General features: G+C 37.2%; 1 protein-coding gene across 33 annotated transcripts in view; it reads right to left on the bottom strand.

Moving 5' to 3' along the window:
• Positions 1-26,246, bottom strand: part of DLG2 (discs large MAGUK scaffold protein 2) — a 1,027,713-nt gene that overhangs the window by 271,340 nt on the left and 730,127 nt on the right. For 29 of the 33 annotated variants that reach the window (XM_052812305.1, XM_052812308.1, XM_052812306.1 and 26 more), the window contains 3 exons: positions 20,396-20,540; positions 17,252-17,393; positions 1,356-1,511 (listed from right to left, as the gene is read on the bottom strand). In XM_052812305.1, coding sequence (XP_052668265.1) covers positions 1,356-1,511; positions 17,252-17,393; positions 20,396-20,540 — 443 coding nt within the window. The remainder of the gene's footprint in view (positions 1-1,355; positions 1,512-17,251; positions 17,394-20,395; positions 20,541-26,246) is intronic. The other 4 variants (XM_052812315.1, XM_052812319.1, XM_052812335.1 and 1 more) reach the window with 1 other exon arrangement.

Below are 26,246 nucleotides of genomic sequence, written 5' to 3'. Positions count from 1 at the left end.
TAATTTTACTACTTTTTGGCTAGTTATTTCCTTTGAGATAATGTTTGCAGAGAAATTAAAATATTGTGGATAGATCTGTTAGTGTATGGTGTCCTTGTGGAGTTATTTATACCTTTATAAAACATTGCCCTTATCAATGTTTTTCACTCAAACTTGCACTGGCCTGAACAGCTTGACTAATCACTTTGTCCAGTGATTAAGCATCTTTTTACAAATTCTAGAAGCTAGCCAGTTTTCATTCTAATAAACTAACAGCTTCTGCATGGTCTTACCACATCTGTTGCGTTCTTCACTAGTATTTGTCTTATTGCTTTTTTAATTTAGCTTTTTATTTCATAGCACTGCAATGCCTTTCACAGCTGTTTTTCTAATCCCTGGGGTTTCTTTCCTGTTATTGTATCTTACATTAATTTACCATTTTACTTTCCACTTACACACTTCTGCTCCTCTCTTCCCACATTACTCTCTTCTTTGAAAACTGCTTTCTGTAGAAAATGTCTATGATCAAAGCTCCAAATACAATAATTTTTCTTCTACTCTAAAATATAAAAGATGATAGTTTTTTCCTGACAAAGGAAGCACTCAACATCTTCTTGAAAACTTGTGCCGAACTCTTCCTCTATCTCCCAATTCTTGTTTGCAAATAGTTTACTACTAACCTATTAGACTATAGAAGAACAGCTGGGTTATACTAGCATACAATTTTGGATAGTATGTTTTTCTTTATTAAATATTTCTCAGGAGGCAATCACTGACAATATTTTATAGAAATGTCTTCCATTACTTCAGTTGTGGAAATGTTCATCATTTTAGGTTTTACTAACTGTCCTCTTGGAGCACAGCTAGCCTTGGGAATGCTAAATTTTAGATGTATTCTCAATCACAACTTGGTGAGGGAGGTGATTATTTTTTGCTCAATTTCTTCTGAATGGCTTAGGCAGCCACCCTATAAACCCAAAGATGCTCAGTGAACAAAGTATGCACAACACAGAAATAAAATGACTGAATCAAACCAAATTACTACAGCTTTCAGTGAAGTCTTAGTCACTTTCTGTACTCACAGAGAAACAAATTCTGAATTCAGTTGTAAAATGTGATACATACTATGTAACCTATTTTAGAGCACCATTCCAATGGATCAAAACATTGCCTGTGTTCATCACTGGATTTTGGATGACCAAAATTATATACCGAGATAGCATATATCTTCCAGTGGTGCAGAGGTGAAAGCATGGTTAAAAACAAGCACAAGCTGTAGAAAAAGAAGATCTATGGTGAAGATGCAAACTATGAGATAAATCCAGTGATGATCATGCACTCTAATGAAGGAGGTGAGGAAGAAGCGCATGCAGTACCTGGTGATCTCAGAGTCAGGGAGCAGGCCTACGTGGTAGTGGGGATAGGGAGCTGTAAGAAGGAAGCTTTTGTCACACTCGACAGGGGAATAGTGCCTAGGAGAAGGTGGTTTATCACACAGTTTGTTCACAGTGCTGTAAACAGGTTCAGGAGGCCTGGTGATACAGAGACAAGAGTAAAAGATCAGGTGCGTATTAGTGGCTGAGGATATAGAGAAAACACAGCAATCATTTTAAAAGCATGCATAGCAAATCTGGCAAGACCTTTTCAGTAGGGTTTTCCTGACAAGTAAAGTGTGCTGTTAAAGGAAACATTAGAATTTGATAACACAGTATTACGGCATACAAGCAACTGCATATAAAGATATACACAACATAAGTGGGCCATAAAACTGGCTTATGGGAAGTGTGGCACTGAAAAGGAATATCTTATCTCTGAAGTTCAGCAATGAATTTTCCCACATACTCTGCTTTCTTTTTTCTTAATCTAACAGCATTACTCCTGCACGGCTTTCTGTGGTCTTAATTTTGAGCATTGCATAGAAGAAAATATGATGCTTATTACCTGAAAAGAGGTATTTTTTACCCATTAATTTTAAGATAACAATGACATACATATCACTTGTTAATACAACGTACTCCTGCCCCGATGAGCTGGGGCTTTGCAAGTAGAGCTGTGGTCAAAGTGAGCAATATCCTGCAATAACACTGATGGTAACAAACTGTGTAAGCAATTCGTCTCATTGGCAGGCAATTCATTTCATTTCAAGAGTTCTTTGCTCTCTTTTCAGGTTCAACCTTCAAAATCTGATTATGCAGACCACATCCCAAACAGTTAACCTTGTTGACAAGGCTACTGCAATCGCACTTGCACTGCTGCTCCAAATTACAGACAGCAGTCTGCGAAGCTAGGTATGAAGAATAAGATCCTAAAACTGACGCTCACAGGTCACCTAGCATTTCTCTCCTAGAGGCCAACCGCTTGGGAGAGGCAATACTTACCACAAAGCTCCCAGGGAGCCGCCTGGGGAGAGGGGAGAAGGGGATGCAGCCTTTAGTACCAACCAGCCAGGGATCCACAGGAGACAACCAGCAAACAGTTTTCAAAAAAGTGCACCACATAGTACATTTCCTATCGTGCAACTTCTCCAACTACTGCATTGGCCACAGCAGATACCTCTGGGCCTACTGGCAGAGTGAAACTTGACTCATAATTTCCTGAAGTTTCTGTTCTAAAGAGTGCCAAGATACGATTGCTGTCATATCCTTACTTCTGCCAGAAGATCCAGGGTATGCCACTGTCTTTAATCACAGCAATATAGTATTAGCTAGATGAAAATCTTATTTCAGAAGCCTGAAAATATCAAGAGGCCAAGCAGTTAATGAACTCTTCTTGTTCTTCTGGCTGCAATGTGCCTCACATGGGTGTGGTTTTTGCTGTGACTTTCACAGGTACCAGAATTTATTACGGTCGTGGATGCACTGGCAGATACAGAGAACATTTTTTCCTTTGTTGTTAGCTTCTGGTTTTGTCCTTTGGGGGAAAAGGAGTAGCTGCTTTACTTAAAAATTGGTCTCACTCAATGCCAATAACATTATTCATAGCAATCTGACACATGATTTGAGAACTCTCTGTGCCTGACTTTCCCAGGGAAAACTTTACAGTTAAAAAAATGGCGATTTAAGATTACCAAATATCAATATAGCAAAGCTGTCACTCATTTGGTTATAAAGCATTCTGTCAAGCATTTAGTAAAATCTCTTTAAAAATGTTTAAGGTAGCAATTCTTTTCTATCAGCATATTTCACACTTGTTTCAGAGGGTTGGATTTAATAATTTATTTACTGAATCAATTGCTGCTTTCAATATAAAAAATCCAGAGGAAAAAAAACACTTCTATTATTTTACTTTAGACCAATATGCCTTATATTGCCTCAGAAATCACTTTTGCTTTTCGGCAGTATATTAAAGAACAAGTACAAATATCAAATATAAATGATACCTACTATGAAAATTGAAGAAATATTGCCCCAGTGCAGGAAGATGAATAAAAACTGTAGATTTCTCCATAGCTTAAAACACTAACCAGTCCATAAATAACTTGCTATCTTCCTGTATTCAAGTTACTTGTCTTCTCTGAGTGGCAGATGACATGAGAATGTCGCTACCCCTTGGATGTATTGTGAATGCTCAAACTACACTGAGTCATCAGTGAGTGACCATCCAACCTTGTGCTGAGACACAAATCATGCCACAGAGATGGATAGATAGAAGGGATTGCTCTGCTAATTGACAGTTACAAACTGCTTCCAAAAGCAAAATGAAGGTAAACATTCAACATCTACCTACATATTGAGACCAAATTAGTCCTTCAAATATAAACACAGAGCCCTAACAAAATGTCTTGTGAAGCCCAGCAAATTTTAAAACTTTTAGTATTTTTCACTCCTTTCAGTCTTGCTGAATGGTAAGATAACAGAAAATTAGAAGTCACCGTACTGATGTATAAAGTCCTCTACTCATTGGTATTTATATAAGTGATGCTGTGACCTAGCTAATAACATACCCTCTGTAATTGAGCTGAAGAGAGGGGACTTAAGGTTAAGAAAAGGAATTCAAACTTCTTATCGTTTTAAAGCTTAGACTTTTTGCTTAGAATAGGATTCAGGGTGTCAGCTAATTCCAGTTATGAGTGCACTTCTGGCAAGGCCTATGAAGTGGTCTGAGATCATCACAGCCACCTATTTACCATCAGATGCCATTCTTCAAGGTCATTAAGATCATGGACTGAACGGGTTCTTTAGATACCTTCATACTACTCAGAGGCATATGCTAATACTGCCAATTGCATAGCTGGGCCCTGGCTGCACATTTTATTGGCACAGGAAAAGCAAGAACTTGAAAAATAAGCAGTATATAACATCAAGGGTCCAGCTCAGATCAGTATAAACTTATTTTATCTCTCAATTTGATTTAGTAAATATAAACTAAATAGTGTAAAAATGATTGAAAGTTGGGATAAAAAATGGAAAGGAGGAGAATGATTAAAACATACTGGGCAGACCACTGTCCTGGTCATACAAACTGTGCTTCATGTAGGCTAGTAATCCTTAAAAGTAGTATGAGATACTTGCTGCAACAGACTTGTCTTCAAATATCCTCCTGACTCTTCACCTTCTCTATGGCAAACTAGTACTTAGCTACAATAATACCTATGTATTTTGGAAGACACCCCCCCCCCCCAAAAAGATAATTACGAATATCACCCAGCTTTATTAAATGATTCTTCTGCTAATGCAGCATCTTCTCTTGTCATTTATATTTCTCCTCACTGGAAGAAGAAGAAAGAACTTCTATCTAATGGGATCAGCCCACCTGATAAATCCTGTATCGCATATCTTCTTCTCCAGTGCTCTGACAGAGACAGGTTGTCTTCTCTCAAAGCATGGGATAAGGAGAATGCTATTTAGAAATAGTTTCTAATGTGCCATTCCAAAAAACATACAGTCAAGGTCACCTCAACTTTTCTTGCAGACTGAACATAAACATTGAGGCCTTATTTTATGATGCATTAATTCTTCAAATGAATTTAAAAACACGTAGCAGGTCATTTAGAGTGCTGTAACAAAAGTGTAAAAGCTAGATATGTATTATTTAAGGTCTCATTCACTGTAGTTTATTTGCAATTGCATCACTTTCAGATACAGCAGGTACAGCTTCAGAGGTTTTGTCTTATTTAAAATAAATGGTAAGCAATTTTTGTAATTTTTAACATGAGAAGGAACAAAGAACTATGTTACAGAATTTATTTTGTCCATTATCTTAATTTTTTTTAATACTTATGCAAAAAATCCCCTTAAAATGCCAAATGTGTGAATATTAGTGTATAATTCTTGGATAATTGTAATATCTCTTTTAATGAGTAATTATCTAATAAAGGTCTACTCTGCAAAATGACTAACTGCTGCTGTAACTTCTTATTTAGCAGATCTGCTCCCTTTCTGTCTTTAAACTATTTAGTGACAAACATATATTACAGTTCTCTGTCTTTATCAGTGAGCTAAAAACCAAGCTCTGTGATAGATGAGAGCAACAACTGCTAGGTCTAGATGGACAGCGATAATTAGGTTAGCATGAGAATCAGGCATACAATAGTAAAGGAAAAGCACCAGAAAATGTAAGTAGTAGCATAGCTTGGCTTGAACATGCCTCAGTAGATAATTCAATCACATGAGGGAGAATCAAGTCACTCAATGCCACAAGGTAAGCTTTTAAATGGTACTGTGAACAGCAGATAGTCATAAACTACTTCTCTAGCAAAAAAAAAAAAAAAAAAAAATTGAAAGCTGGAATTGTTAATCAGGATAGACCTAACTGCAGTGAGGCACAATTTCCACAGAAAGGTATAACTAATTGGTGGAAAAGTTAACAGTAACAATGGGAGGTCGAAGATTGATCTGACACTGGTTTTATTTATTTATTTCATAACAGATTGTGTAAAGAAAGCAAATCTTCCTAGTTGTTTGTAGTCCTTATTATTCCTTGCTTGGATCATCATTGTCTTATTGTTTCAGGCTGGCTTTATTGCACAGCAGAAGTTATAAGAAAATGGCATTATTAAAACAGTTCTCTCCTCAGCATCATGCAGGGTCCTCAATTTAATTTTAACTTATTTTATTGCAGAATCCTGTTTGGTAGAGTTCAGTTGCCAACACATAGCACATTAAATGTTAACAGTTTATTTTTTGGATTTTAAAACCTTTTATGATATGGAAAGCAACCAGCTAAGCTCTCACAGCATATTGAGTATGCAGGGCCATAGCCAGGAAACGCTAAATTCAATCTGAGAGAAAATAAATCTCACAATGCTACAAGTTTCCAACAATTTTTTTTTTTTTAAGTAGCAATTTTTAATTGTACCCAAGTTCAGTAAAGATAACTAATACATTAGTATTGCTAATATAATGTTGCTGGGAAGTGTGCAAAGAACTGTCTTTAAAAGTAAATCACTACTAAAACAGAAATCAATGGCAATTTAATACAAATGAACTTTTCCACTTCTAATAACCAGTGATTTTTATATATATATGTCTTTTGACTTCTTTTAGGTTCTTGTTCATATAACCTTCTAGGAGAACCACATACCTTATTGTTCAATAGATTTATTTAGAATTGAAAGTTGGTTTTGTTTCATAGGTTGTGTCCTGACAATTCAAATAAGATCCCATCACTTACATGACATGTTTGTTTCAACTAAATGAAAGACAGAGAAGGCGTGTGAAGAGCTGAAAGAAAATACTGGAGCTGCATTACCTTAGTTCTTTCTGGAAAACCTTCTATAATCAATGATTTCTCAGCTTTTCCATTATTAACTGCTATTTTCATGAGCCTTAAAGTTTTCCGTAACTGCAAAACAAGTGCTTAAGATCGTGGCAGTTTTTTTAGCACAGTAATAAAGAGTAAGGATGGCCTTGTTCCTCTTAACAATACTATTTAAACATTTTAATTGGATTTTCAAATGAAAAGACCTACAAGCAGGCATAAGTATAATTTAGAACTTTTAATATTCTACACCCAATTCTACACTCATTATTCTTAGCCATTAGGAATTAGGAAATGACTTAACTGCTTAATTTGAAAAAAAGCAGTAATGATTTTCTGTTGCAGTAATGGAAAAGAAGGCTGTTTCACATAGGAATGGTGACACTATCAGACCAAAGGCCCTAGTCCCTTGCAGCAACTTTTTAGGAAACAGGGCCAGTAAAGAATAGCCCTTCCTCGTTCAGCTGCTGGAAATCAGCCAGTTAAGGACCATGTAGACCAGAAACTAAAGCCAGGCAAATTGTGGTTAGTAGGCCTATCCACCATGAATTTGAGCACTTATCATCATTTGTGTTTGAACATTTTTATATTCTTAGGCTTCACAACACCCTGTGGCAGCGAGTCCCACAAACTAATCATGTGACATACCCCCAAACCTCTACCTTTGTGTACTGTAAGCCTGTTACTTGGTTGTACATTGATAACATATGGTAACATTTCAAAAACTTCTGTTTTCTGTATTTTAAACTTGGCAATGCATTGTAAACTCCCTTTATCTGAGTTGTAAGAAAGCGCTAATAGTAGTTGCCTATTGCCTTCTCTATGCCATAGGCACTTTTGCAGATCTTTGTTCTATCTCTCTCTGACATCCTTGTTCTGTACTGGAATTATTTGTTATTTAGCTCCACCTGGAAACCATGCTACACCGCCGATCAACTCTGTCACCCTCTTCTGGGGCTTTTTCCAGTTGCCTCCATGTAGTATTCAAGATGTAAAGCATCATAGATTCATACAGAAAAACATTATATTTTGCACTCTTTTCCTTTCCTATCAGATCCTATTTCCATTCTTAATTACCTTTCTGGTTGCTCTTGAGTACTGAGCTGACAATGTCACAGAACTAACCACAATCACCCCAAGGTGTCTTTCTTCAGTGGTAACAGCTGCTTTAAGAGTCCATGTCCGTGACACGTGTAGCATGTACTTAGGGTTATCTTTTTCCTCTCTGCACTATTAAATGTTACTTACCATTTCTGTGTGTATTATCACTGCCAATCCTACTATCTCATTTGAAAAATGTCCATACAAGCACTAAAGCAGATTCTGAAATTTCGGGGGTTTTTTAGAGTGTTAAGTAGCTTCCACTGACTGTATTAGAAATACTCAAATCCTATTACTTGGGGATCTCTGACAGGCCTCTTTAAATATGTGTGGATTACTCAGGACATAACAGATTATCTGGTGACTCGACAATACCTAAATTTTTACTTTAACATAAATTATTCTCCCAAGTTAAGACTTATTATTTAAAATAAATTTTGGGTAGCAAAATGAAATCTTATGATAGGCAGACAATTATTACGCATTAGTAAAGTTTAACAATTAATTTAAGATAAAATTTGTATATTAAAAACATGAAATATAAAATAGTTGCTATACAATTTAGCAATTTCATGCTTCATTGAAGGGAACAAATAATAACATAGAGGTAAGAAATACAGCTGTGGCTTTTTTTTCCGAAAAGGTATTAACAGGTGTCCAACAAGTAGATATTTTTAGATGATACCATAACTAAATGCTGTACCATCGTATTTCACTAAGGGTCTAATTTAAGGTTATATAGACAAACTTAATTTTTTCTTAACTGAACGTTTAATGTGCATGTTGAATAGTGTTCTTTTTTTTTTTTTTTAATAATTCCTTAGATTGATCAAAGACTAAACCAAGAAAGAAATCCTATTATGGGACACTGAATTCAAAATACTCATCAGCAGGGTCACCAACTTAAGAGCTACAGCATGAGAACTCTACCTTGTGAGAGATGGGGAGTAGCCAGTAGGGAAAGCAGGCTGTCATCCTCCAGATGGAAGGGTAATGCAGATGAACTATCATGATAGACTGCCTGCAGGGATCACACGAGCATCATGCAAACCCCAGAAACCTGGGTTCCTCTCCGTTTTTCTCCAGAGAGATGGCCCTAGCCTGATCCTGCCAGCATCTTATCAGCAACTTTTCCTACCTGCTCTCTATTTCTGTTCCTTGCCCCAGTCGTCTTGCACAACTATTGATTATCCCAAACCTCATGTCTCACTCTCTGAGGGAGTTGTTGGTTCAGCAGCCCTGAAATTCATTGCTGCTTTTCTCCAGGCTATTTTTCTCCACTGCTTCTTCATGCCTCTTCACCCATTTCTCACTTATGTTCTTCTGTGTCCTAAATTCCCCTTCTAAATCCAAGTTTTCTTACCCAATAAATACCAGTCCTCCCTTCTTGTGATTTCCATTCTTGCACAGCCAGTGACAAGTTCTCCCTCATTTTCACACCCAATCTCACCATAATTCCTTGCCAAACACACTCCCCCTAGTCCTCCAGTCTCTTCAATGTTCAAATCTAACAGGAATGGGCAGTCAGAACACAGAACAGAATCACTCCTGATTATGTTTCTATTTCAGAAAGAACCGGAAGAAATAAGTAGAGACTAAAAATAGCTTTGGCCATATAACTCTGTGCTCAATCATGCTGGCTTTTTAAAATAATCTCATCAGTATTACAAAATTGTGAGAAGCTTTGATGCACCACAGTGTGAATATGGAATCTTAACGAGTTGTACTGCAAAAAAATATTAAATACATTTTGGAGGATAAATGAATCGCATTTTTCCCAAAGACTTATATATGTTGGCATTTAGAAAGATTTTGACAAGTGCAGTAGAAATACTATGTGGATTCAGTTTCATCAGCTCCCATATTTCAACACCCTGAAGCTATGTATGGAATATTACAGTATTCAGAATATAGTATCACCACAATTTTTAACACAGAATAGAATAGAACATGAATTAAGCCATGTAATTCTTCCTCCATCTCTTAAATGACCAAGCTGCTATGGCTAGAAATAAATGCAATTTGATTTGATGATAATAATGGTTAATTAAGATTACTTTTAAAATAACAGATATAATTTACACTAAATTTTAAAGCAAAACAAACGTGCAACCTTTGCTATCCCTAGATAAGCAAATCCAGCCCCTGGCAAAAACTGAGCATGAAAATATTAACTTGAACAAACTTGCCCCGACCCAAGTGCATATAACTGTATCAGTGTACTTCTACGTATCTTTTACTCATCACTCAAATAGTAACATCAGGTCAAAACCAGAGTGTAAAATTCACCATCTGAAAGTTCTACCTACAGTACTTGATGATCTTCTTCATTTGGGAAACATGAGTTTCAACTCTATTCCCTCACAAAAACTAACAGGAAATGCAGCTAACTCCTTTCAGCAAATACACACTTTTAAAACATGCAGAATATTTCATCAGTGGATGATCTAAGTTAACTCATTAAAGATCCCAAAGGAACAGTTTTCAGGACTCATTACTAAAAACTGCAATTCTTTTTTCCTACTGTTGTGCTTCATAAAACCATTGTCAGAAAACTGTCATTGATAGTTTTATAAGACACAAACCATAATATTAGTTGTAATGGCTCAATACTGAAAAGTAAAATCTGTGTATCAATTCAAATTTAAAGGTGTTGCCATAAAATATCCTCAATTCAAGTAGCAAGTTTATGTAAGTAAACAAGAAACAGTTGAGGAACATTACTTTCACTACAGGGAAAGATATCCCCTGAGTCTTCAGCTTAATGGTTCTCCTTTTTTTCCCTTCCAATACTCAGCACCTCCTCTTCGTTCAGAAAATGTTATTTTGCAAAGATGCATGTAAAAGATATCAAATAGGCTTTTCACAGGAAAACAGATAACTCAGACAGCTTTTTCATCCATGAATCTTTAATATCTAGCCAGAGTTAAATGTTAAAGTGAATTTTTTATCAGCTGAAGCACAGAAGTTTGATGTTACCATTTTCTGAAGTTAAAAAGGAAGTAAAAACTCAAGATGGTAGTTCTTTATTTTTATGGCTCTTTTGCCTATGTTGTTCGTTGAAGGCAGAAGGAATGAACATCTAAAAGCTACAGGATTTTTAGACTCCAATTTCAATATTTCTGGAAATAGGAAGGCAGACATCTGCTATAGAGTAAATTGTAACTTCTCTCCCAGCTGTATTAGTAATGAATGTTCCACAAAAACACACACACACACAAATCACTTTTTTCTTTCTATCATCATAGAAAATCTGGCTGGAATGCATCTCTGTAGGTCATCTCATCCAATCCTATGCTTGAAGCAGGATTATTGTCAACATTAGATCAGATCAGCCATGATTTTGTCTAGCCAAATCTTAAAAATCCCAAAGGGTGGATATTTCACAACCTTTCTAAGCAACCTGCTCCAGCACTACTCCACCAACCTGGTGTCTTTTTTTTCTTCTCAAATGGAAATCAGGATATCCAAAGCCGACGCTTGTGGCCCTTGGTCCTTCTCTACTGAGAACAGTTTGGTTTCATCATCTTTGCTACTGAATACTTATAGGTTGCTCTTGATTGCCCCTTAAGCTCCTCTTCACAACATTAAACAAACCCCAGTTCCCTCAACATCCCTCTAACCTCCATGTGATGTAGGACTTTGAGAATCTGTTGGACCCTCTCCTGTTTTCCACATCCCTCTTGAACTAGAAGAATGGGAATTGGTCACAGCCTTCTAGAAAATAACTTATCTTTTTCTGCTGGCCATGCTTCTCCTACTACAGCCCAGTATGCTGATTACCTGTCTGGCAATGAGAGTGCACTCCTGGGTCCATGTTCAGCTTGGCACCCGCTGTAACCTCCAGGTCATTTTCAATGAAGCTGCAATTCAGATGTTCGTTTCATGGCCCGTACAAGTGTGTGCAGCTGTTCCACCTGAGGAGCAGACTTCCTACTGAACTTTATGAGGTTTCTCCTGGCCCAGTCCTCGAGCATATCAAGATCCATCTGGAATATAGCTCTGCCATTTGTCATGTTAACCACTCCCCCTTAATTTATTATCTGCAAATTTGCTGAGGGTGCACTCTGTGTCATGATCTAGGTCATTGATGAACACATTCACTGACATTCACTGATCGTTACCCTTTGAGCCTACTGGTTCAGTCAGTTCCCAACCCAGTCTCTTCTTTCAGTCCACTCTTCCTCAGCTTTCAAACGAGAGTGCTGTGGGAGACTATGTCAAAAGCCTTACCAAAGTCTGCCATTGCATGCAAATGAGCATAGCCATGCCGGGAGAAGGCTAATGAGCAAGGTGACAGCATATAATCCAGAAGATACCCAAAAGGCTATCCAGAAAGTTTCCAAACCTTGACAAATCATATCTTCTTTCCAGCTATGGATTTTGTACGTGTTTATCTGACACTTCCTCATGGTTGGATGAGAGGCTGCTGGAGGAGTTTTAAAGGGTGCTCCCTGTGTTACAGCTTCTCCTGCCCACAGAAGAGGTGTGAGAAATACCTTTGCAGCCACTCCCCAGAGCAACTAGTAGAGAAGAGGAATCACCACGTGTCCCACAGCAGATCCCAGATGCACATCTGTGGGAGTTATGGCATGGGTCAGGTATGCCTTTGGAGTCAGCTGTGTTTTCACCCAGCAAAGAGGCATTCCTGCTCAAGGCAGCATCTGTGCTGTAGCACTGGTTGGTATAGGGCTGCCACTGCTCTTCCCTCATCCATGCAGCTAGTCATTTAATCAGGAAAGGCAACCAGGTTGGACAAGCACACAATTTGCTTTCGGTAAAGCTATGCTGACTATTCCAATTACCTTCTGGTCCGTAAATGCCTGGCAAAGATGATGTTGAGTACTTCAGCTTTTTCTATATTGTCTGTCATTACATTGTCTTCTCCCTTATTCATCAGTTTTTCTCTTCATCAAACTTTACCTTCATTTTTGAAAGTAGCGCACCTGCAGAATCACTTTTTGTTTTCCTTTATGACCCTTGTAAGTCTTAGCTCGAATCAATCAGCTTTCTGATTTTGCAATTAAGCAGTCAAGCAATGCTTGTCTACATCTTGCATTTTAGGTCATGATAAAGCTCTTTGCTCAGCCAAGAAGGCCTTCTGCTGAATCCCCCTCCTTCCTGCTCAACGGGGTGGTTCAATCCTGAGTTCTCAGTAAGTTTTATTTAGAAATCATCCATCTTTCATGGACCCTATGTCTCTGTGGCAGCATTCCAAGAGATTTTGCTTAGCAATTCTCCAAACAGGCTGAAGTCTGCTCTTCTGAAATCTATAGTCATAACTTGCTGACTATCTTTCCAGACTTCCTTTGAATCATGAACTGAACAAACTCACGGTCACTCTGATCCCAGCTGTTATTTATCACCACCTTTGCCACTAGCTCTTCCCTTTTCATAAGCAGCAGCAGGTCAAGCAGAGAATTATTCCTGTTTCTCCCCTCTAGCAGCATTAGGAAATTTTCAGCAACACATCCGAGGAAACTCCTGCATTGCCTGCACAACACTTTAATCTTACTAGAAACTAAAACAAATAAGGACTTACTTGCAGAATGATGATGATTGTATTGATAGAGTTACTTGGCATATAGGTTTTATCCACTTTTGATCCCTCATTCTACTAACTTGAAGTTGTGTTATTTTATTTAAATTTTAAAAGGTGACAGTCTTCATAAATATACAGGAAAGCAAAGCTTCCATCCTGAGTGAATTTAAAATGAATTCAGCAAAACAAAAAGTAAATTATGCCCATCACTGACAGCATTTTTGATCAATAATATACACAACTTCCAAAAGCTCAGTAATTAAAAGAGAACAGCCAGCTTCATTAAAACTTGTGGATGAAGATGACTTGTTACGTTTCTATCCCTTGTGCTCGGATTAAGTTAATTTTTCCCCATAGTTTTATTAAGTCAAAGTTGTACTGAATTTTTTTTCAGACACAGATTCAATATCAAATCAAAAATACAAGGTTTATCAACAGAAACACTTATTTTTCTTAGGCAAAATGCAAGTATTTAGGTAAAAAAGCCTTAGAAGTGGAACAAAAAAAGAAAAACAAAAAAGAAAAAACAAGAGAAAGTGGACAAATTGAGTGTTCAACCACTTAAGCTTTACTGATAGATTCATTATAGCAAGTAAATCAAAAGAAGGCTTGTCCTCGGCCTCACTCAAATCACGTGTACAAAGAATTATGAAATTGCAAAAGCCTCTTATAGTGGAGAAGTCACTGTTCCAAATATTTTTAGCTGGCACAAATGAAAATCTGCCAGAAGTGTTGCCGTATTATGACTGCACGGGTAATAAATGTCCTTATGTGATCACCATGTAAATTAGCCCTGAAAAACTATTTAGCAAGAACCAGGTAGTTTTAATGGATAGCACTGCAGTAGTTGGCAATCATCTTAATTATAAAAAATTATATGAGGAAACCTAATTATAAATGCTGCAATCAAGGGATCTATAGGTTTCACTAAAATTATCAATATGATAATTAACTTCCCAAAGGATTTTAAGTCTTTCTAAACTGGTCAGCAAAAAAGACTTTCCAAGTATCTTCTTATTTTAATGGCACACTCATCGGAAAATCCTATGGCATTGCACAGAAAGAGTGCATTCACTATTCTCAGTTTATTGCTGTGAAAATCACTGTGAGAATTAACTGTGGCATTTTCAATAGTCCCACTTGAATCAATAGGCCATAATTAACTACATGGACATTTAAAAAAAAAAAAAGGTTCAGCATTGTTCAGGGGTTAAATGATTTGGTTTTGAAGGTCAGACCTTAGTTGTCGTAGTCAGAGAAACCTGGTCTCTGGCTCCTGTTTGGTTGTCTCTCAGATATTGCTGTATGATTTCTATCCAGTGAGGAAATGCAATGGCAAGAAGTACCGTTTTTCTTATGATTACATTCATTTTATCTTTTGCTTTTGTATGCTGGGTATCAGTGTAGCTTATAAGCTATTATCACTAATATAATTAAGTCCATAATAGCCTCCTCCTTTTCAATAGGTCAAAGTAAATACTTGTTTAGAACTATGAGATTTTCATCTGATTTGCTCTGTTGCATTCAGAGTCTGCTCCTATTACTCGACACCTTTATTTCCGCCAGCGCCACACGCCTTCCACAGAAGGTCACGCTTCTAGAGTCAGCCTCTCCTGTCAATAGTGCCAACGCCACAGAAGACTTTGCACATCAGCCCTTCATTAGACAGCACACTAATCTGGAAATCCAGGAAGAAGAACACAGGAGAGCAGTATTGTACAGAATATACATGGCTTCTCTGGGCATTCTTTCTTTTTCCCCAAATAATGCAAAATGGACATTGGTGTGAATACCTCAGTGAAGAACCAGACTGTGTCAGTATTTGGTTTTACTGTCAGGTGCTAAACCAGCAAAATTAACTTGTTTAAAAACAAACTAAAAATATCAGGATAGGAATACATCTTTCTTCCTGAAAAGATCAAAAAGACATACTAATTAATTTCAATATATATCCTGCACGGTTCTTTGAGCAAGTATGCTTTCTACTGGATATCCACTGAACTAATGGGCTAGGGCTGTCATTGCCTTTTCTTCTATGACTATTTCTTCTTTCTTTTCTTTTCTTTTTTTTTTTTTTTTGGTAGAAGCAATTAGAAAGTTAAAATCATCTGCATGGAACACAAAGAAACACAGGACTGTCTAAAGATACTTCTTCATTCTTACAGGTCTTCTAACTGTTTAAATGGTCTCTTAATTCTCAGGGCAGCCTTTCTCCTTTTTTAGGATTACTTCTTTCACTTTCTGTGACTTCTTGATCTCCTTAGCTATAATCTACTTTTAAGGTTGCATTTTTTTGCTGTTTTTAAACTTTGCCAACTCTCAGCAATAATGGTGCTGACATCTCATTACAGAAGGAGAGAATTCAGCACTACAACCTTATTGACAAAGCCTTCATCATTGTAACCTAGCTACTATATTGGTATTCGTCATATACACAGGCATTTTAGAAATTACGAGGTCAGTAGTAGCCCAGGTAAAGCCTTGATGCACAATTTAATGAAATCAATGTTTTAACTATTAATTAAAAAATGTAACTTCTTGAAACCCTTTGGAGAAAATTCATCCTAATTGAATGTCTCATAAGTTGAAGGAAAGCAATGTCAGCTTTGCATTCTCAACCAAAACAAAGGAGAAATTCTTTTAGCCAACAGAGTGAAGCAAGGTGTGGTTTCCATACATTTGTCCTGATTAAACACTGTATCATGATTTAGTTACTCTGAATCTGTCTGATCCAACAAGTTAAGCAGCTTGAGATCATAATCATATGCAACAAGAGAAATGAAATGCAAATTAGCAAGTTATGAAGCTGATGAATACATAACTGGATGAGATTCTTTGGCTTGAGATACACAGTAGGTCAGGTTAGTTGATCAGAACAGCCTCCTCCTAGCTTTAAATACAATGAATTTATAAATACTGAAGCACAGAAGAAAAATTAATTTCTCATTTTCTGTGGCACTAGACATTATAATGAGGGCTCATTTTACAAACTTAACAACTGTTGTCTTCTAAGTGAATGGTAGTGCTCTTCAAACAAAAAGATAAATATACACTGCCTCATCAGTGACATTCAGTGTTGATCTAACACAAGGCATAAAAGAACCCTCCCAGCACCTTTCTATGTGTCTTTTCTACCTGGAAATCAACTACATAGATACAATTCTCCTACCATATTTCCATATAGCAGTCACAAGTCTTTTGGAATTATTAAAAAAAAAAAAAATTAGAAGTAATTTCCAGGGTCATTTTTGCTGATAATCACATCAAAGAAGCCCTTTTATAAAGGTAACGAGCGCCACTGCATAAACAGCTTCCTTTTAACCTCTGTGCTCTCACAGAAAACTGTTTCATATTATGATTGCTCTAATGGTTAAGAAACTTTTTCCGGTGTGCCTCCCATATTTACTTGCAGCCAGTTTGTACATCTTCTTTCCTTTCCCATAGTGTTTTCTCTCCATAACATTTATCTTTCAATGTGTGTACACAGAGCAATTACAGGCTATTTCAGCCTCGCTTTCACTAAACCAAACAAGCTGGACCTTTCAGAGTGTACTGTCATGGACAGGTACAAATGCACATACAGTCCCTCCACCCATACATGCAGTGAGCCGGATGAGTCACTGATCCTGAGATCTCCTAGTTGTGTTAAGAAGCAGAAAATTTTGCTCAGTGCCAGCATTGTTCTAGTGTAGCCATGTTGTTTAGGAACTAGTGCAGGATTGCACCCAGACAACATGGACCTCAGGTCAGCATTCATTCGTGTTATCTTTCTCTTAGTTGTCTTCAGACCTGTAACAGTTTCGATTCATCTTCCCTTGAACACAGGGGGAAAAGAACTATATGCCATATTCTATTTGAGGTGCACTGAATGCCTTACCTATGTCCTTTGCAATTGTCATGAAAGGTAATAAATAAAGAGAAGCATCTGACCTGGTGTAGTCGTCCTCCACAAGCATGTGCTTTGGAATGGGTGAGTATCTTCCCGGTGAGATAGGGGCCAGGGATGCCTTGTACTCTAAAGTGCCATTGTTTCCAGAAGAGAGTATATGATTTTCCATTGGTGGAGAATAAGCTGAGGGCAAGAATAAGCATCTATAGTTAGCCACTTTCACGTTTTATTAGATGTCACAAGAGCACCATTTTTTAGTTAAGTACCAAGAACGTGCTCATTGCTGTAAATAACATCAAAACAGACAGTCCTTGCCTGCGAAAGCTTAAAACGTAACAAGGAAGAATGAACAGCTGAAGTTTTCCTGAAAGGTTAATCATAATAATAATAATAATAATAATGATAATAATAATGCTGGCTCATTTGCAGGGATTGACTCTTTAGAGGGGATCTGAATAAGAAAGGATAGATTGGGAGACAGGAAACATTTTCTTCAGTTAGGACTGACTTGAAGAAGGAAATGTAAAGAGGAGAGAATGAGATTAAAAGCACACTCCTCTTTTTGGCTCCAGTATACAGCAATGCGAATAACATAGTAAAGAGCTCAATGCAGGATAGGAGCAGGAATCTTATGTATGGCAAGAATTATGTATGGTGAAGATTTAGAGCTGCGATGTACTAAAGGTGCCAGAATTCCCAATATAATTGAAATTTCAGTACTAACATAGATGGTATTTAGATTACAGTAAATCTGTCTATTTAAAACAGAAAGTGGATACAAGTCTCCTACATATTAATGATTAACAATGAAAATTACAGCACTATGCTGTCTGATTCTATATTGGGTCTGTGGGTTTTTTTCTTTGCTTGCTTTTTCCTATTTTGAAGTTACTGGGGATAATTATGACTGGAGAGATGTAGTAATAGTTGTATTCAATCTCTAGTTAATGTAATTAGAAAAGGAAATGACAAATAGGGAAAACAATGATACGTGCTTCTGCAATGAGCTATGATTAATTTTCTCATGAGAAGACAGCTAAACTTTCTAGTATTAGTTTCAATCTTTCTTTCAGATGCTGAGATACAGAACGTTTCAAAGCAAAATGTCTCTACAGGGAAAGGCCATTACCCGTTCTGAAATACCCTGAACGTGTAGGTATAATGAAAGGTTCCCTGAGGATAAATGAATCTGTATGCACCAACAGCCTGGGATGGGCTACTGCAAATCTTTTCAACCTTTACTCTCCCTCTGGAATTACTTCTGTCTTCTCATATGCTGCTGATCTATAATCTGACATAATAAAACACACTGTTTTAGAGCTCCCAAATTATTATTTTGGAAAGTATTATAAAGCAGGAGATTGGATAGAGACATTTAGCATTTTTACTTCTTGGGCTTTGCTAAGATCCAGACCAGACTGCTACTGAACAACATGATTGCCATCTGTTGTAACAGTTGCTAACTAAATAGGTATCCTCAGCACAGTTGAGTATACCACCTGACGTGCATATTACAAAACCTTGCCTTCTATTTTTATGGAGCAGTCTAAATAAGGAGGATTATGGATATTTAGCTTTTCCCTCAACTTTATCAGTCCACAGAAGCAACACTATGCAAAAGTGCAGGAAAATTTAAATCTCTAGCATTTACTGGGAAAATCTGCCTTTCGCAGTCCTTGCTTGGCCTTAAGTGCCCCTAGGATTATTAGCAGGAGATCAAGATGGGTATGGATCAGTTGCTGCAGCTCTTCTCAAATATTAAACTGCCATCCAGTTATTAGATGGTGCAGCTGGTCCCTGTTGATAGTTGAACCCAAGGCAGACAGTTTTTAATGAACGACTAAATGAAGAAAGGGAGTTTCAGTAATGAACTGTTTAGACTAACAGGCACCAGTAGTATAGAGAGCTGCAACTGAATGTTCAGATTGCTGTGAATGAAAAGGGAATGGGAATGCCTGGGTATGGACACCAGGAGGACTGGCAGGAGGGGCGTAAGAATGGCATGTACTGATAGCACCTAGATCCATCAATAGGTCATCAATACTCAACATAACTACTTGTAACTTGTCAGGACAGCCTACACCCAAACTAAAACAAAGACTCAAGCCATTAAGAGGTGATGGCAGGAGATAAAGACTAGACTGGAGCCTAGTACACACAGATAAGGAGACAAAAGAGAAGTGAGTAAATCCTAAAGACAGCGTAGGTGGGACAGATGGGAGAGACAGAAGATCCTAATTGCTGTCATCTCCTTAAGGGTACAAAAAACACATCAGCAAGGAGGTTGTCAACATAATAAGAAGGTACATGTGTACGATAAGGACTCCACTGCCACCCACCCTTGTACTTGGTCATCTCAGGGAGTCCTGGGAATGTGCCTGGATGCGTGTCTTTCTACCTGAATGCTGGACATGAGCCTAGATGATTTTGAGTGTGTGGATATGACAGCCTGATTGAAATAGGTTTGTTTTCAAATAAAATCATCTTCCCTTCCTATGAGATCCTTCACTGAGCTTTACCATATTGTTTCAACAACTTTTCCTACAACAGAGTGCACACTGAATGCAAGGACAAATAAGGCCTTGGTCCTCAGTGGAAAAATAGCAGATGAACATATATAAAGTTAATGGACAGACTGAGAATAAAGCAAACTGAAACAATAATTTAGGAATTGGATATACACAGAAAATAGGTAATTTTTTTTAAGTAGAGCAGAGATTTTTACATTCCAAGTAAATATTTTATACAAATATGATAGATATTTGCCTCAGGCTTTTCACTTAGTTTGTACAAGATGGTTTGCTGTTTGTTCTGACTTTTCAGTGGACAGAGGACTGCAGACTACAAATCTAATCATATTTCAAAATATATTTGCATATACTTATTACTGTAATTATCACAAGAATTACAGTTCAGTCTGATCACCTGGACAATGGCTAATTGGAATCAGCACAGCAGTACATCAGCTACATTGTAACTTTTGCTGCAAAAATACTTTAGCAGAGTTATATTATTTGTAATATTTCATGACTGTAGCATACTTAAGTGGCAATAAACATTTCATTTTTGTAGCCTTCCAAGCTGTTTCATAAACTTTAATTGGGTACTTTGGACAAGCAATGAAAAAACCACAATCATCTGACAAACAGGTATCTCCTACAAAATGAGTTGCAGAAGTCACTTACAGTGAGTAATATCTGGTGGGCCATATGGATCGGTCATGTAAATGGTGGTGGGCTTTCCAACTTTCAGATACACTACATCTGATGTGTTCTTCAGTATCGCTACTGCCTCTTCATGAGTAACTTCTTCTAAACTGTAATTATTTACCTTAAAGGAGAAATCAGACAGGTGAATTGGAATGCAGAAATAGACGCAAAAAATGACACAGCCTTGCAGTTATCACAATGTTGGGGAAAAATATTGTAGACAAAGAGCACTGAAGATTACAGAAGGTTTGCTATTGCAGCAAGGTAGAAAATACAGTTTTCTTAGTACATGCGTATTCAAAGACTGATATAGCAGTGTTGATATCACAGAATCATAATGGATCGAGATGGCACTTGGTCTTGTCAGTAGAAAAGTCCTTTGTAATATTCTGCTATCAGTCTCATCATTAACATAAAACTATATTAATAATAATTTAATAACTTAACACCACATCATTTACAGAAACTGCATGTTATTTCATCTGTCAAGATGAACTGTCCAAATTCACCTCTTAGCATGCATGGCTGGGCCCTCAGCAATACTTAATACCCCCAAATCTTTCCATCCCTGATATGACATCGACCATTGAAATAGTAAGAGGTACAAAGTGGTATACAGAATAAGAGGCTGCTTATGAGGTGCGGGAAATGAAAAAGGGCAGTTCTGGATGGGGGAAAAGGGATTTTCAGTGTGGAAGTTTGTCAGTTTTCTGGAAGCACAGGAAAGAGACATTGAAAAAGTAAGAGAATGTAGTACTAGTTCTGTGCTTTATCAGAAAAGAAAAATACTTAACAAGAGCAAGGATAAGAGTACAGGACTACAGCTTAAATAGGGAAGGAAATGGTGGCAATAAACTTGCCTATTTATGCTTTACTCCCAGAGAAAGAAAATCAAAAGAAAAGTGTAAGAAGTGGTTTATTGTAGAGGCGTATAAAATTTATTCACATATAAATCCACTACGTCCACAGAATGTCAACAATAGGTTGTGCTCCTCTAAACAGAATAGTGAATGGTCCCTGCCCCCCAAAACATACATCCTGAACAACAAAAATAAAGGATAGACGAAAGAAGTAAAGAAGGGTGTAGATATAGGTTTCAGACATGTGGTGTAAGGCAACAGAAATCGTAGAATCATACACTATCTCCAGTTGGAATGGACCCATAAGGATCATCAAGTCCAACTCCCTGCTCCTCGCAGGACTACCTATAACTAAATCATATGACTAAGAGCGTTGTCCAGACACTCCTTGAACTCTGACAGGCTTGGTGCCGTGACCACTTCCCTGGGGAGCCTGTTCCAGTGACCTACATTTCACAGTGAATGTTGTATATGAAACTCTTTATTGTGATTTAAAGTGCCATCCTCCAACTTCTACAGTTACTGCAAGGATTCCTTGTTAAGATCATGCAAGACGGAAGAAAAAGTAGCTCCTCAACTATAGTATAACATAGTACAGCTGTAAATAACAGAAAAAAATACATACTTTCTAGGGAATTTAGTATCAGTAAATTATTAGAGAACTGGCTGTGACAACAAGCTACTGCCAAAGGCTTTGGTAGCTGGAAAGAAATCCAGTTATTATGAATCACTGGAGGACTCTTCATACCCAGACAATTTCATCAATGCCAAGAGAGAATGATTGCTCCTGGACAGTATTCCTAAATGTAAGGATTCTGTTTAAACTTTGTTCCTTGTATAATTCTCAGACTTGGTTTTAAGGTTAATTGAAAGAGGCAATGACAGGCATGTTATGACAATTTGACATGAAGAGCAATGATACAACCTAACACTCCGAAGAGAATTGCTGACACTGTATGCTGTATTTTGACAGGTCTTCAATTTAAATAAAATTCTGATAGCTATCTTCTATAAATTTCTCTGTTTTTCTTTGTTATGAACAGCAGTAACATACACATACACTTTTAATAAATAAATGTCTTTTAAATTACTAGGCTGGTAGCAAGAAGTGACTGAAATTATGCCTTTCTTGTTTATGTATTTCAAAACTGCCAAATACTGAAGATTCACACTTTTGGAAATACGACTGCACAGTTATCATTTACCTTTTCACCTTCCCATGCTGTCCATACATTGTATCTATCAAGTTGTGTTTCATCCTAACTGCAAGCTTTCTGAAGTAAAGAAAATCTCACGTAATAACCTCCCACTGCACTGCTGCTGTAAATAAATGTTCTTAGTCAAAAAAAAGACACAAAATGAAATATCATAAGCACTGTCTGTATTTTGACTTTTGGTCTTTTCAGGAGTGTATAAAAACAATTAAGACACAAACTGACTTGTTGCTTTTTCCAAAGTTTTTTTCCTGGAAATCTAGCTGATAAAAATCTTGGTTAGGACTGCTGTACTTCCATCACAACATACTTGGATGTCACAGTTGCGCAGCTGGAGGATAAACAGCCATTTTAGAAACAAGAAATACAGTTTGATACACACAAAACTTGTATTTGCTATGACAGGTCCTACTTCTTATCTCTCTGACAATAACTTTACAGGACAGATATTTTACCAATGATGTGTACAAGTTGTACAAGTTAAGATAAGAATTAAAGACCAAGTGATTCTAAACTAAGAATTAATGTCTGAGCAGTTATGCATTATGTTGATCTTTATACACTTCAAGATCCTAGAGATCATTGCAAAGTTTATGTATAAGGATTTTCTTTTCTCATTTCTAGTACATATAAGCTTAAGTGTGCAGAATACTGCAGAAAACTGAAATATGTAGAGCTGGAACTTGGTAGAACTTGAAAGAAGGTAACACATGAGTGAAATCAAGATAGAAATGAGAACTTCACAGAAAAGATGCTGGAAGAAAATCTGAAGAGAAGAAAGGACCCTTCAGAGTAAACAGAGTTCTGCTATAAAAAGTTTTCCAGCAACATATACCAAAATTGCTATTCAAACTCATCCCAAATATGTAGAAAATTACAGGTTTCTCATCTCTAGAGAGAACACTCCTAGAAAGGAAGTTTGCCACTAATTAATTTTGTCCTGGACTGCTCAGTTCTCAGTAAACAAAGAAATAAGGACAGACTCAATTTACATCAAGAGCAAATAAATAAACAAACATGTTGATTCATTCATTAAGACAAAGATTCTCAGTGGTGCCATAAGGTCTCCTTTAAATGGGAGCTCTTTGAGAAGGAAACAAAACCCCTTCCCTTAGTCATTGCCAACATCAATTTAGAATTACAGTATACAAAATATACTATGCATTTTCCAGTTTCCTTCAGAAGGTAGTCCTTGCTTTGGACCTACAATTCCCATTAAAACTATTATGTGCATGTATCAATATCTTTTTCACTTTTTGATCATAAAACAATGATTACAAATAAAGACACCTGTATGTACTCTGATTCACAAAAATGAAAACCTGAATACACTGAAGAATTATGTTGTTCAGCTCTCTAGATATTATTGCAAGATGACTGTAGTATGTAATTTTTTTCATAAGGAAATCTCTGGATATCATTCTTCAAAACATCATGCCAGAACAAAACATCATGCCAGAGATGGTGATTATTAGGAAATACCAACTGTAGTTGGTTTTTATGGTAAGATTTACAGAGAGAGGAGAATCTCTCAGAATCTCCAAGAGAGACTATTTCTTGAGCTTTTTCTTGTTTCCATAAAAGATGCCTATTTTAACAGACTCTCAAGTACTAAATCTGGCTTTTTCAGTGGTTGTGGCACAGTCAATGCATCATACCAAAGCTTCACTTCCTACTGTCAAGATGACCTTAGTGGAGCATATAGTTTGAAAAAAAAAAGAGTTGAGTTAGAGGTGAAGAAGATAAAGAGTGAGAGATGTGCACAAAATAAGAAATCAAAGTGTATATGGCATACAACCCCCTGAGATGCTGAAACTTTCATGCAGGAGGGCTGACATCAGAGCTGAGTAGGTAGAACCAGTACTGCATGCCAACTTTCTCGCTCTAGGAAGCCAATTTAAGTAGCAATGAATTAAGGAGGGGAAAAAAAAACTAAAGCAAATGCTAAAAAAAGAAATTTGTCTGAGTGGTCAGTTTAGTTACAAGAGTCGGGTGCTTGAGCCACAAAATGTTGTGGCAGAAGCCAAAGGAGAGGAGTCAGAAGGAGAACAGGCATGGAGCAAGTGGGGCTTTTCTAATGGGAAAAGTTCCATATAGAAAAAATGCAGAAATGCAAGCAGCACCTGAAGTAAAAAAGGAATTAGGAAAGCTGTTTCTTTAAATAGAAAGTATGTGATACAAAGACATACTGATATTACAGGAAAAGAATAAGAGGAAGAAATAATATAGCAATAGAGAAGGAAATTAAAGATACAAGTCCAATCAAAGAAGCTATTTGAGTGATGGGGGAAATCAGTAAGAAATGTTGCCAGATATAAAAAGACTGGGGTGTTTTTTTCCTAAATAGCATAATCAAGGCAATGAAGCGTAAACCTAAGCAAGAATTATCTTATTTGAAGTTTTCCTAGATTCATATTGGAAAACAAAGGCACTGAGAAGTAGCTAGAGTGAAAAGCTTAGAATCCCCAAAATGACTGTACAAGTGCTCTAAAGAATAACTTAATTCACAACAGCATAAGCTGGTAACAGAATAAGAGCTCTGGAGGAATAAGTCTGTCTTATTTAATTTTCTTTTTTTAAAGGGAATTCATTCCTTTCCTCTATTGATTTAGGGTAAGAGAGATTTGATTCACTCAGTGAATGAGACAAAGAGGTGATCTTTACCTTGCCAGTGGTAATGTTTGCTTTTGTGTAATATTCTACTTTTCATTCAGAAAGTGGATTTTCCTGGGTGAATCCTGAGTGAGCACTTGCTGGTAAACACCTGCGACATGCCGGCTGTAAATCTAGAATGCTGAAGGCCTTCTTAAAAACTCACCATGATTTAAAAGGCTGCAAAAAGTGAAAGGTTTTTCAGTGCTGAAGACCAATCATTTGTCCTAAGGATGTAAATGTGTTTGGATTAACTAACTACTTACAATCCCATGGACTCCTGAGTTAGTTGTACAAGTGCTGGACTCTGAATAGAAAGAAACTGGCTATCTTCAGATGACACAGTCTGTTAATCTCTCTGAAATTAGCATGCTTAGATTATTAATAGTTATGGGCTAAGTGTTCTAAACCAGATCTCTCTGCAGAGAAATGCAAGAGTCTGTGCTTCGCAGACAAATATGAGACTGAGCAGTGGGCTTCAGGCTTCAAGCAGCGTAGTGCATACACAGTGCAAGTGGCACTGTACTATAGTGGTCCATCATTTTTCAATCCCAGTTTAAACTGATTTAGGTTAAAAAAAATGTTTTCAAGGCTAATGAAGTGGCATGAAGATGATACAACTGTGAAGGAACAACCACATGAGAGTATCATCAGAAGAAATAAATTGGGAAGCTTATTGCTGGGGTACCATCCAAAGACCGATCCTAGCAAATCTACGTTTGAATGCTAGATAAAGCATTGCAAGGCCAGAGTCAATGACAGTGTAAATCTGGCTCAGAGCCCGGTGCTGCATCAGAAGGGATACAGCCACTGAAGCCCGAGTTGGTTCAGCACTAGTTCACTCCCCACCTCAGAGTATATTTTTTCTAGTGTGTTTCCTTTGTGCTAGTCAGCCAGTACAGCCTACAAATCAGGTACTATCTGTTCACACTGTTTTCTTCCTTTAAGTCTAACTGGGTAATGCCTGTACTCCATCAACTGGCATAGCAGCGAAATTCTGGATCTGTGGGTGCACCTACCTGAGCAAAGAATGTGTGCACTAGGAGCGATCCCCAGCCACAGAGGGTCTGGATGATACGACATCCACACTATATGTCTTTT

Source organism: Harpia harpyja, chromosome 17 (genome assembly GCF_026419915.1).
Source record: "Harpia harpyja isolate bHarHar1 chromosome 17, bHarHar1 primary haplotype, whole genome shotgun sequence".
In the NCBI taxonomy this organism is placed as follows: Eukaryota; Metazoa; Chordata; class Aves; order Accipitriformes; family Accipitridae; genus Harpia; species Harpia harpyja.
Note: the sequence above shows the minus strand (reverse complement) of the source record. Positions and strands in the feature narration are given on the sequence as shown.